The sequence below is a fragment of the Castor canadensis genome, chromosome 3 (genome assembly GCF_047511655.1).
Source record: "Castor canadensis chromosome 3, mCasCan1.hap1v2, whole genome shotgun sequence".
NCBI classification, from domain to species: Eukaryota; Metazoa; Chordata; class Mammalia; order Rodentia; family Castoridae; genus Castor; species Castor canadensis.
The window spans coordinates 17,256,264-17,269,552 of record NC_133388.1 but is presented as its reverse complement, the minus strand read 5'-3'; the positions used below and the strand labels follow the sequence as shown (position 1 = coordinate 17,269,552).

The 13,289-nt window shown below is 40.0% G+C and overlaps 1 protein-coding gene across 1 annotated transcript in view; it reads right to left on the bottom strand.

Moving 5' to 3' along the window:
- The window catches only part of Catsperb (cation channel sperm associated auxiliary subunit beta), a 134,280-nt gene extending 126,970 nt beyond the window's left edge, over positions 1 to 7,310 (bottom strand). The window contains exons 1-3 of the mRNA XM_074066957.1: positions 7,202 to 7,310; positions 4,781 to 4,869; positions 2,254 to 2,394 (exon numbers count right to left, since the gene is read on the bottom strand). Coding sequence (XP_073923058.1) covers positions 2,254 to 2,394; positions 4,781 to 4,869; positions 7,202 to 7,310 — 339 coding nt within the window. The remainder of the gene's footprint in view (positions 1 to 2,253; positions 2,395 to 4,780; positions 4,870 to 7,201) is intronic.
- Between the last annotated feature and the right edge of the window lie 5,979 nt (positions 7,311 to 13,289).

Genomic DNA, 13,289 nt, shown 5'->3' with positions numbered 1-13,289 from the left:
TAATCAGTTATATATAATTATGTAGCCAAATAATGGAATACTGTGCAGTCACCTCAGTACCACAAAATTGAAGCATTTCTGGCTTGGTAACTCAGAACAAGGGATTGGCAAAGCATTTGAAAATTTAAGAGGAAAATCCCAGGAGCAAGAGATCCACACCAAAGGTGAGCGCTAAGATTTAGACATAAACTGAGCCCAAATCCTTGTGCTATACAGGTGTAGAGGATACCCCCAGAAGACCAGGTGTGGAAAACAAGCAGTGGAAGCTAGAATACCTGGCAGAAATATCAGCTACTGGAACTGTAAGTAATACAGTAAAGGCCTCTTGGAATAAGAAGAACAGCAATTTCTCAGAACAAGACAGAATCTAGAGTCACTACAACATGTCCACTTTCAACCCCAAATGGCAAGATACAAAAAGAAACAGGAAAGTGTAATGACATTCAGGAGAAAACTACTGACGATGAACTGATTCAGAGTGAATTCAGGTAGCAGAGAATGAATTCAACAAGTTTATCACAGATGTATACATAGATTTAAAGAAAACATTGTACTCATGAGGGAATAAATGAGAGTTCCAACACAGAAATAAAAATGCAATACAAAACCCAATGGAAACAATAGGCCAAAGAGTAGAATAACTGAAGTGAAATATTTATTAAACAGGCCCATTAACAGATTAGAGACAGGAAAAAAAAAAGTGTGAATTTAGAGATACAGTAAGTGAAAGCACCCAGTACTAAGAAAGAGGGTGGCCGTAAAGTAGGGTGACTATGGATACCAATAAAATATTATATACTCCAAAAAGGATTTTTTTTCATTTGATGGAACAGGGGTTTGCATATAGGGCTTTCTGCTTGCTAGGCAGGTGCTGAACCACTTGAGCCACAACTCTAGACCTCAAAAGGGATTTTGAATGTTCTAACCATAAAGAAATGGTAGGTATGAGAAGATAGTATGTTTAATCCAATTTAAATATTATACAATGCATACGTGTATTGGAATACCAGTTGGTATTCCATTAATATATAAAATTTTTATGCATCTGTTGAAAATAAATTAAAAAAGGAAAAGGAGGAAAATGAGGGAAGAAAACTGGACAGTTTAGAAATTTATGGGACAATAACATGTTCCAAAACATGCAAAATTGGGATCATAGCAAGAAAAGAGATAGGAAGTGGGTGGAAAAAAATGTTTGTGAAGTAGAGGCTGGAAGCTGTCAAAATTTTGTCAACTTACAACTCAAGAAGCTTAGAGAACGCCAAGTGAGGAAACACAAAGAGAAAATCTTAAAAGTATCCAGAGAAAAATGACACATAATACACAATCATAAAATTGACAGCTAACTTTTCATTTAGAAACAAAGGAGTCAGGTGACATTTGAATGACATATTCAAAATGCTGAAAGACAATGAGGCCAACCAGAAATTGTATCTCTGACAAAAATATCCTCCAAAGGTTCAAGTGGCCACTAAAAATCTATTAGAACTTGTAAATGAGTTCATCAAGGCTGTAAGATTCAAGACAAATATACAAAAAGAATGAAATGTTGGGCATAAATTTCACAGAAAAAGTATAAAACTTATTACTGAAAACTATAAACCATTGTTGAATGAAATTAAAGAAGTTCTAAACAAATGGGAAGGTAACCAATGTTCATGGTATGAAAGATTTATATTATTAAGACAGCAATATTGCCCCAACTCATCTATAGACTATCTAACACTATCAAGAAAGTGAAAACAATCCACAGAATGGAAGAAATATTTGCGAATCATGTGCATTATAAGGAACCTATATGTAGAATATATAAAGAACATTCCTAACTCAAAATTAAAAAATAAATCAAGGGCTGGGGAAGTGGCTCAAGTGGTAGAGCACCTGCCTAGCAAGTGTGAGGCCCTGAGTTCAAACCCCAGTACCATATGTAATATATGTATACACACACACACATATAAATGTGCATATACATATATATGCTAAAGGAAGTTTTTTTGACTGAAGGAAAATGATACTAGGTGGCAACATATCTACAGAAAAGAATGAAGAGCAAAAGAAATAGTAAGTGTGTGGGCAAATAGTTTAAAATGTATTTTTAAAAGTTTCACTAAAATAAAAAATACTATATTATTGGATTTAAAATATACATATAGATGTAACTTTTAAACTACCTAACTTCTAAAAACATAGTATATAAGGAAGCATATGCTTTTTATTAGTAACACATTACAGAATAAAAGAAAACACAATTACCAAAGTTAAATCAAAGTGGAAGATACCATGATATGTACTGTTGAGGATTCCCAAGCTGGGAGCAAGTCCTCCTGACGTGAATACACCCAGTATTCCCTTTGAAGTAATTTCATTTTCAGATTGGAAAAAGCAGCGGATTTTCTTTAGGAAAGAGAGAAACAAAACAAATAAAAATAGCAATTTGATGGAGAGAAGCATATTATATTAACTTAAAATTAAGGAAAAACCTGTGAAAAGTAAATGAGGTTAAAGACTGCCATCTTTAGCAGCTAGGGAATAAAAATCCATTTTAAAAGTACACCCTCACAACTCAGGAATCTATTGTGTAAATGTCATAGTCTTCTATTCATCCATATTATAGTCTTTTTTTGACATAAAAATGACAGGAAAAAATTTTCTTGTGTATTTAATAAATATAAAATCAAAACCACATGCTCTCTCATGTAGGAATTACAATTTTATTAATAAATTATTAAGTTGTGACTAACTAAGAAGAAAGCAAATGTAAAAGCAAAGCTCATCTTATTCCATTTTTATTGACCATTTCTCATTTGAAAAAGGTATGTGAAGATGAGCAATCATGCATAGTGGATTTTACTGAAGACATAAGTGAGACAGATACCAAGAGCTTTATCTCTTGGCTCTCCCAATAGTTCAGAGCACTTTGGTCAAATTTTCTACTTGAGTTTTAGTTTCTCTAAGACACGCAGAAATAGCCTGACATGGTGGCTTGTGTCTGTAATCTCAGCACTTGGGAGGTAGAGGCAGGAGGATTGGAGATTGTAGGCCAGTCTGGGCTACATAGCAAGACCCTGTCTTAAAAAAACCAAGTAAATGAAAAGGAAGGGGGCATGTTACACATCCATTCCCAAATTATCTACTGAGCCCTTACTATAAGTTGGGCAGTATTACAGGTGCTAAATAGATGCAAAAAAAAAAAAACAAAAAAACCTGTCACCTGGAATTTATATTCTAAAGGAGACTGGCAGGGAGACTGGATGGGTAGATGGAGAAGTGAGTGAATTGGCAGATGGATGCATGGAAAGACAGAACGAGTAAAATAAATCCAGAGTCAATTACAAGAACAAAGCAGGGAAAGGAGACTGGGATAAGAAGTTTGGAGAGGAAGTGTGATTTTTAACAGGGTCATCGTGAAAGAAAGGACAATAGTATTTACTTAAATTAAACACTATTAAATAATTAAATGTGAAGATTAAATTTCATAATGAATATAAAACACTTTGAAAAATGTCTTCTATACATAAACACTTTATAAACGTTAGGTATCATTTTTAAAAATGCCATTACTAGAACTTTTACATCATAACTATCCAAGAAGTAGGTTATAATTCCCTTCTTAAGAAGAAAACACTGAATGAAAGGGAGGTTAGGTAACCTACTACAGAGCATACAGACTATAATGGCAGGCCCAAGATTCGACCCCAACTTTGCATGTCTGTCTTCATCTAAAGCCCATTCCTTTCCTATAATATATAATCCCAAATAAGCTGGGCACTTTTGACTCAAAGGGCTTGTGCTTCACAAGAGTTGTAAATACAACTCTTGACTGGGGGCCAAGTGCCGGTGGCTCACACCCATGATCCTAGCTACTTGGGAGGCTGAGATCCAGAGGATCAAGGTTTGAGGCCAGCCCAAGTAAATAGTTCACAAGACCCCATCTCCAAAATAACCAGAGCAAAATGAACTGGAGGTGTCGTTCAAGCAGGAGAGCAATAGCTTCGCAAGAGTGAAACTGTTGAGTTCAAATCCGGTCCCAACAAAAACAGAAAAGCAAAAAACCTGGGATCTAAGTCAAAGCAGACTGAGGGATAAATTTGTCTTCATGGGATATTTTTCTCTTTTGTTGTTTCAATTGTATTTTCCACAGATATTTTAGACAAGCTGTGCATTTTTATTAACTTCTATTTTTGTTAGCATTTGCTGCATAGCTATCATCTTTCTTCTTCTTCTTCTTCTTCTTCTCCTCCTCCTCCTCCTCCTCCTCCTCCTCCTCCTCCTCCTCCTCCTCCTTCTTTCTTCTTCCTTCCCTGTTCCCTTCCCCTTCCTTTTCCCTTCCCCCTCCCCCTCCCCCTCCTCCTTCTCCTTCTAACTGTTTTGGTGCTGCTAGGGATTGAACCCAGGACCTCATGCATTCTAGGTAAGCATTCTGCCACTGAGTTATATCCATAGCCCCATAGCAATTTTATTTTTGTTGTAGGTTTTTTAAAAATCAAAAGATAATATCTTCTCTACTTAAAATGACAACCATAATGTCATGCTTCTTATACAAGAAAAATTCTTTTTCAAGGTCAAGTAAGGTAATTTTCTTTTTCTAACAGGCTGCATCTGTCAAACTTCAAAAGGACAAATCAGGTCCATTTTAAAAAATGAAGATTATTGTAGGTGATCTTTAAAAAGGAATGGAGAAATTTTACCTCCCCAAGTTATTTGAATAGTTCAGAGCTACTAGTTTTACAGGGACTTAAAGGGAATGTGATGACTGTAATCTAGCTGTTAGTGGCCTTACCATGTTGCCTGAGGAAAGAAACAACTTGATTATTTCATTGTATTCACTGTACCCTTCACTGGAACAAACGAAGCTTTTCTCAACATCGCCTAAATAAAACAAAACAAAAAATATATAAATTAGGTCACAGATAGAAGAATTTCCATAAAAAGTACCATATTTTTCAAACTGGAAAAATATTCTTTAAGGAATAAGAATTGTAATTGCATATTTTAAATTTATTTTACTCTACAGAAAACCCAAGACTTCCACTTTTTTTCTTTCTAGAGATATGTTATCAGGCTGCTAAAAAGGAAGGTTTGGCTGAAGAGCTAAGAAAAGCTAGACCAATATGCCAAGTTTTTGGAGGCAGACAAAAACCAGTGCTCGACTCTTCAACTCCTCATCTCCTATAAAAAAGCCAGGAGTGGGAGTCTGGAAAGAGAATCTGTGTTCTAGTAGAGAGCTGCTGATCTGAAGATGTGGAGAGAAGGACTCCTTCTCCTTGCCTTGAGTTTGAGGAAACAGGTTTTGGTACATACAATCAAAACTGGAACACAAATTCTCACAGTTTGGAACACAAACTCAGACTCCTGCCCAGAAGGAAAAGAGATGATTTGGTGGAGGGGACAGGAGATGGTCTGATGAGAAAGAGATGGTCACTCTGGGAGGGCTGCACAAATGCAATCTGCAAGAGCAGGGATGTGTGAATGCTTCCTGCAGACCCCGAGGGAGAAGAGCTAGTGTAGGTTCTCCAGGGTGCTGTTCTCAAAGGTCTTTCTGAGTGGCAACTGGATCTCAACAGAAAGAATTTGAAGGCATAGCTGGACTTTTTAAAGGAGCTGACAAAAATAAATGGTCAGTGGGAATAGAGAAGATTTTGCCTTTGTTAGAAGATAAGCTGTTCCTGAGAATATAATGGAAGGGAGGAGACTATGAAGGGCCCACTCAAGTGCTCAGAGATAAAGGTGAGCCTCACACATCTGCTGGATCCAGAAAGTGCAGCTGTCAAGTTGTCACCTCAGAATCAGGTAAGAGCTATGCTACTTCCTGCTACTTCCACCTCCCTGCCTACACCTCTGGAGCAGAAAAAGTCAAAGCGGAAGCTAGCAAGACAGTTAAAAGGAAGCAGGAGCATAAAGGGGAGGAAAGGAAAAGCTGACTGGCTTCCTACCAGTGTAGCAAGGAGGAGAGGGCATGGCAGGAAACTAAAACTTAAAGAAATTGAACATGAAAATGGTCACGTAGCTCTGAGGATGAAGTAGCCAATGAAATTGCAAATAACCATATATGAGTTAAACTTTCCTTCTTGCTCTGTAACCTGCTTGCAGGAGAATATAAGGCAAGGTCTCTTTGTTCCTGGGGCTCAGCCTTTGGATGTGAATCTGCTGAGGTGCTGCTGGCATGCTAATAAACGTTGCTTCCTGAAAAGCCTGGGTGTCCCATTTCCCTGTCTGAATATCCTGCAACACTTTGTGAGGTTCAGTCCAGGATTTAGAGATGGTGTCTTTCACTCCTTGTCACCAGGACTCAGCATCCCCAGCTAATCTGGTGAGCTGTACCCACTAGGTCCAACAGACCTGTTGATCCGACAGAGGGAGTTGCTTTTCCAGGCACACCAAGGAGCAAGTCTCGGTTGCACAAAGGAACCTGGAGGAGTCTTGGGAACCAACTGGGAGCCCCATTGATCAGACTGGTAAGAATTTGGGTTCAAATAATAGGCCTGCTTTTGGGAGGCAGAGGGGAGCCTGATCACCTCCCAGAGATACCAGAAAAGCTCTGTCTGGGGTGAAACCATGTCTCTCAGGTTAAGGGAGAGGGGCAGAAGTGTGAGTGAGTTGAGTTAGGACCCTGTGTAGGTTCAGTTCCTAGCTGGTGGACGCATCCAGGTCACTGATAAGGGGTGCATATTGTTCTTCCTTTTGTGTCAGAGAAGAGGACCTCTTACCTCTCCTTACCCCTCTGTGTTTGTCTTGATGTCTACTAATGGGAGGAAATGGGCAGAAATCAGAGTAAGGGTATCCCTTTTGAGTGTAGGCCTAAAAACTTTAAAAAGGGATTTAATAGAGACTATGGAGTCAAGTTAACTCCTGATAAGCTTAGGATTCTTTGTGAATTAGATTGACATGCTTTTGGTGTAGGGTGGCCCCCAGAAGGGTAGACAAAATTGTAGTCAATAAAATTTGTAGGGTAATTATAGGGAATTCTGGACACCCAGATCAGTTTCCCTACATTGATTGCTGGCAGGATGAAATTCTTAGCTGGCCCACATGGCTAAGACCTTGGATGGAAGAAACCTGTAGCCAGCTAGGGTAGCTGCAACTTCCAAGTGTGGAGAGAAATCAAAGGAGTCTGTGCTAGCCGAGGAGCCCTAAGAAATGCCACCACCCTATTTGCCGCTTTATCCACCTCTGCCACTGGCTCCAAGTTCTGCACCCTCACCTTCAATGTCAGATGGGGAAGCTTGAGCAACAGTCGCACCTGTAAAATCTGGCCCAGAAGCCTCTGGAACCTGAACTCCCCTGACCTCCCTGAGTCCTATGGACCTCATGCCCACTCTGAGTCCACCAGTTATCACCCCATGCCCCCATTCAATCAGGGACATCCAACCAGTCTCCACAAGGACCCCTCCCCTCCTCAGACTCCCACCACCCTGCAGATGCCCCGAGGGAGGTCCAAGGCCCAGTGTATTATGACCAGGATGGTCAAATACAAGGAGGAGGGAGACATTCATGTACCAGCCCTTTACCACCACAGACCTCCTCAACTGGAAACATTATACACCTTACTTCATGGAGAAACCTCAGGCTACTACCTTCAGCATTACTAAGGATCAGGTCAAGTCCCATGAAGTGAGCAGGGCTTTCACCCTTTGAAGTCCTTTATGGACACCTACCCCCTTAATCAAGGGTATATGAGGGGACCTCAAAGAAATACGTGACCTTACCTTAAAACAACAAATGCAGGTTCTTGGTTCGACTCTCTGGAAAATCGATGACTGTGTCCAGGAGAGACTTCCTGTTAGCCTGACAACCCCCACATAGCCTTACAAACCAAGGGATGCCATCTGGGTGAAAGAATGGAATGTCCAGCCACTAAAACCCCATCAGACGGGTCCTTTTGTTGTTATCTTGTCTACCTCACTGCAGTTAAGGTTGTAGAAATTGTTCCCTGGATCCATCACAGCCAGGTGAAGCCAGCCTCTCTCTAGAGGGAGTGCATCCCTATCCTAACTTCACCATGCAAGATCACCCTCTAGAACGTCCACACCCTTCCTTGGCAGGACCCTCCAGGATCTCCAGCTACCTCTGGGCAGTGAGATGAAAGCCTTGCTTTAGTCAGTCTGGAAGCTGACTAATTTGTGCATGGTGGAAAACTGAGGAATCATCTGCCATTCCTAAATGATGGGTCCTCTCCACATTTTCTCCTCAGGGATCTTTAAACAAACTGTGATTTATGCATACACACTACCCAGGCATGAAGTGTTGTCACCAGAACTTTGCTTTTTATTCTTATTACTCTTGTGCAGGCACCGTCATTGGATCATGCACCCATAACCATACCATCTATTTGGTATGCTCCCATGGTAATCAGCCTATCTGCTTCAGCCCACCTATCACCCTCATGAGCAATGGTTGGAGGTTCAGAGATATGACAGGGAATTAGGGACCTTGTTAACTGTACCCAGGTGTTCAACCTGATAAGCCAGTGTCAGTGTTTTTTGATCTATGTGCGGACGTAGGCCCAGATAGCGGGGGATGTAGAGGCTTAGCCTGGGAGAGAGCTCATATGTCAAATGGTAAGTATATGTGCTGGGCGGCTGGCCCTGTGATGACATGGGCTGGTATTATTGCCCTTACTGGAGTTGTGTCTCATGGGCTTTGCAAAGGGATGGCTATCCTTTGGTGCTTGTAACCCCATAAATTTTACTTTATTAAAGCCCTCAGATTGGGAACAGGGATGTACGGTCAGTATAAAGATAAATGGAATGGGATATGACCCCAGTACCCTGCTACACTTCAAGCTCATCACAGTCACCCATGAGAGTTCCTCATACCGTCTTTCATTCTTTCTATGAGGAGATGTGGAATGAGTTTCCTATCGCTATCAAAACCAAAAACCTTTCCTCTCACTAACTGAGTCCACAGCCCAGTCTCTAAATGTCACCTCATGTTGTTTGTGGGGGATCCATGACCACTGGCCATGGGAAGCTAAGGACCCACAGGAGCCCTTCCATGAGACAGTGCTTCCCTAATCACAGGAAAAGCGTCTGGCTCCTAAAAACTTCTGTCATCAGGAATTACTGTATCTTCTGCCCAAAAGGCAAGTTCTCCACCTGGTAGAGGATTTCACTTGTTTAGGGCAAAAGTTTTACAATGACACCACCCAAGAGACCCAACAGTGGAGAACGCCAACCCTCACGGAACCACAGTCCCACCCGTTGGCCAACTTCTCTGCTCTCCAAGAAGCTTGGGACAGTCGCACCACAAACATAGACTGGCAGGTGCCCAGGGGACTATATTGGATCTGTGGGAAGCAAGCTGTACAGTGCTACCCAGAAGTTGGTTCAGGTCCTGTGTAGTGGGCACAATTCAGCCATTCTTTTTCTTGCTCCCCCTCACACAAGGGGAAAAATTGGGAGTTTCCATATACAAGGAAAGAGTAAGCAGAAAGCGACAGGGTAACTTACAAATTGGAAACTGGAAAGATGATGAGTGGCCTCCTGAGCAAATCATTCAGTATTGTGGTTCTGCCACTTGGGCAGAAGACAGATCTTGGGGCTATGGCACTGATTTATATGCTCAACTGCATTATTTGGCTCTAGGCGGTAGTCAAAATTATAACTAATGAAACTGCAAGAGCCCTTGACATACTGGCCAAGCAGCACACAAAGGTACACAATGCAATATACCCAAACCACCTAGCCTTAGACTATCTACTTGCCTCTGAAGGGGGTGTATGTGGAAAATTCAATCAATGTAACTGCTGTTTACAAATTAACAATGAAGGAAAGGTCACAGAAGAAATCACAGACAGAATGAGGAAGATTGCCCATGTCCCCGTCCAGACTTGGAGAGGATGGAGTCCCAATGACCTGTTTGGAAGTTGGTTCTCTTCCTTGGGCGGGTTCTAGACCCTGATGGGGTGATGGCTCTTGTCTTGGGAACATGTTTGATACTACCCTGCCTGGTTCCCTTGGTATTGCGATCTATCAGAACCATTATGGAGGCCACTATAGAAAGGAAAACATCCTCCCATATAATAATCCTGTGGAAATATAAACCCCTAAATCAGGATGATGCTCTTTGATCCTAGATGGGTCTGAGCATCAAAGGGGGGAATTATATAGCTGAGAGGAGTGGGTATGGCAGGAAACTGAAACTTAAGTGACCTGAAAACGGTCACTTAGCACTGAGGATGAAGTAGCCAATGAAATTACAAGTAACCATATGTGGGTTAAACTTTGCTTCTCTATTCTGTAACCTGCTTGCAAGGGTCTATAAGGCAAGGTCCCTTTGTTCTCAGGGCTCAGTCTTTGGATGTGAATCCACTGAGCTGCTGCCAGCATGCTAATAAACACTGCTTCCCGAAAAGCTTTGGTGATCCCGTTTCCATGCTTGAATATCTCACAATACCAGCACATTCCCAAACAGGAAGAAGGAAAGAAGCTTCAATTATAAAACACGAGTTATGTTTGGATATTTTAGTTGTAACTTACTGTGCAAAGCGGTGTTTTAAATTTTTAAATGCTTAGAAAATACTTTGAATTTTAACAAAAGAAAGTCCTGGTGGCATGCCCACATATTCAACCCAAGAAGATGCAGCTCAAGTATTGGATTTATGTAAGAGGTAAAAATGTATTTATTTTATAATTGCATACTGTTCTTGTTTGTACAAAATAATAGTTTCAATATTATTCTTAAAATTCGATACATAGACATATCTGTGCAAGTATCACAAGTATAGTTTAAAACATGTCTGAGAGTTGTGCTAAAGGTTTTCAAAGCACTTTCAACTCAAACATTCACTTTGTTCATTCTTGGGAGTTCTACCAGACCTATTTTAAAGCTATAATTTGATTGTAAAGTCCACATTACTCCTCTGCTTAAAAATCTTCATTGACACCCCATTACTTAGTGAATAAACTTCTTATATGGAAAGAAGATAAGAACAAGGAAACTAATTCCTTTGACTAACATAATTTGAACCAGTCACTGGGCTTACATGTCAAGTTATGACATTCTCACAATACCTGTGCCCTCTGTACCTATGTTCCCTCTTGAAGAAGAGAAAATCAAGACTCAGGAAATTGAGCTCAAAGGCCATATACCTAATAACACTGAGTTAGATTGGCAGCAAAGTCTGTCTCTTAAGGGCTATCCTCTATTTGGCTGGACAATCTTTCAATGGCTAAGTTCATTTTTTTCAGACTCTCCTGTATAAAACTTATACTCCAGCCCATCCAAAATGCTCATGGTGTCCAATTGATTGGTCATCTGCATTTCTGTATTATTTTGTGAATTATGTGTTTATATCAACAGGCTCTTTTGAGCTTGGGTGGTAAAATAAGAGGCAAGGAAAATTATAAGAGATACTGTGGGGAGAGACAGAAGCAATTTACAACTTCTGGGCCTTTGCTTACATGGATCCCTACACCTAGACATTCTTATAGAGTTTGTTGTTGTAATAATGAAATGCAAAAAATAATACTATTTTGTGAGACTCTAAAGGAAAGATGTGCCAGAGAAGTTACATTTTTTTTTAACAGATGTGAAACCATGCAAGTGTAATGACTGAGGAAATGTCTGCTCTGAATAGAATAAGAAAGCCATTTTGGGAAAAATTTACAGAACCCATGCTATTTATGAAATTCATTCATTGCTCTCTTCACAGTTACACTACTGAAAGTGAAGCCAGAAGTAGCAAAATGCCTCCCCTGCCAGCTCTCTGTCTCTACCGATCTGTTTAGCATAATGCTGCTCTTGGGATTAGAAGGTGCCACATCCAAAATAAGTCACATTGGCATATTGATTATTTCCAGCTGAAGGCAACTGAGAGACAGCAGGTATAGGAAGGGCACAAAGTCCCCACTTTCTACTAAAAGTAGGCCATACATTTCCCATGGGAAATGTGCCCTATCTCTATCTCTCTTATCACTAGGGATGAGGAGTTGACACTGAGGCAAGTTTGTGCAAGCCAACTTCCTAAAATAATTCTTATCTTTCATTAGTTTTCCCCTATATGTTCCTTAGTAACTTTTCTACTGTTTACCAGCTCAGCCCAGCCCCCCCTTTTCCTTTGTCTTGTCCTAGCTCCATAATTCATCACTCTTTGTTGAAAAATTGTCTAACCCCTTGGATCTAACCACTTCTTTCTATGAAGTCCTCATACCATGTAAAAATATTATCAAATAAAATTTTTATACTTTTTCCTGTTTATCTGTCTTTTGTTAGTTCAATTCATAGGCCTATGCCACAGAACCTAACAGAGTCGAGGAAAAATCTTTCCTCTCCCATGCTGCCATATTAATCTCAACTATAGCTATAATATGTCACTCTCCTACCTAGTAATCTTAAATCACTTCCCGATAAGTATGGATTAAAGCCCAGATTCCCAAGCTTGACATTCAAGTACCTTCATGGTATGAACCAGCCTCCTATTTTCTAGAATATTTCTTTCTTTCCCTTTAGTCAAGTCAAACTAAACTATTTACTCATCCCTTCACAGACTCTGCAGTAGTAGTGAGCTCCTTCCTCCATACCATCACTTATTCCATACCCTGATGTTGTCTTACTAGACTAGAATGTTCTTCCCCAATTGTGCATATACAAATATTGCCCAAATATTTTGAGGAACTAGATGGATTCTTCTCTTTTGTACAAAGCCTTGGCAATCCCCTTCCCCACAGCTGGACGCAACCACTCCTTTCTCTCAAATTTCTTAAGTCTGTGACTCTCCCATCTTGAATTCTATCCAAGTATGTGTCATGTGTTCCCTAGTAAAATGTGAGAACTAAAACTTGGGTCATCCCAAAACTCATTCAATTCTGCAACACATCTGTGAATAGAAGAGGGTCTGAATCCATCTATCCATTCATTCAGTGAATAATATTATTTTGTTTCAGGACCCATTCCAGGATGCTACAGAATCTAAAAATATGCACAAATGGAAATGAATTTGTCTTGTTTCTTAACAAAGTTTTTCCACCATAGAAGTCCTCTTGACTAATTCAATCTGTGTATTACTTTCAGAAGATTATCCTCAACTTCAGTCTACTAGCCTAGTAATTCAGTTTTCAGTTCATACTACTTGTTACCATTCATGGAGGACTTTAAAAATGTCTTCAAATAAAGTTTTGCAAATGTAAAATCCTTTGAAATGTTAAATATCTTATGTTTTATAAGTAATGAAATACTGTAGCAAAAGTCTCTATGTATACAACTCAGCAATCACAGGTTCACAACGATGTTATTAGAAAACTTTAGACCAGAATAAAATAAGAAGATACCTGGGAACAGTTGGAAAATAA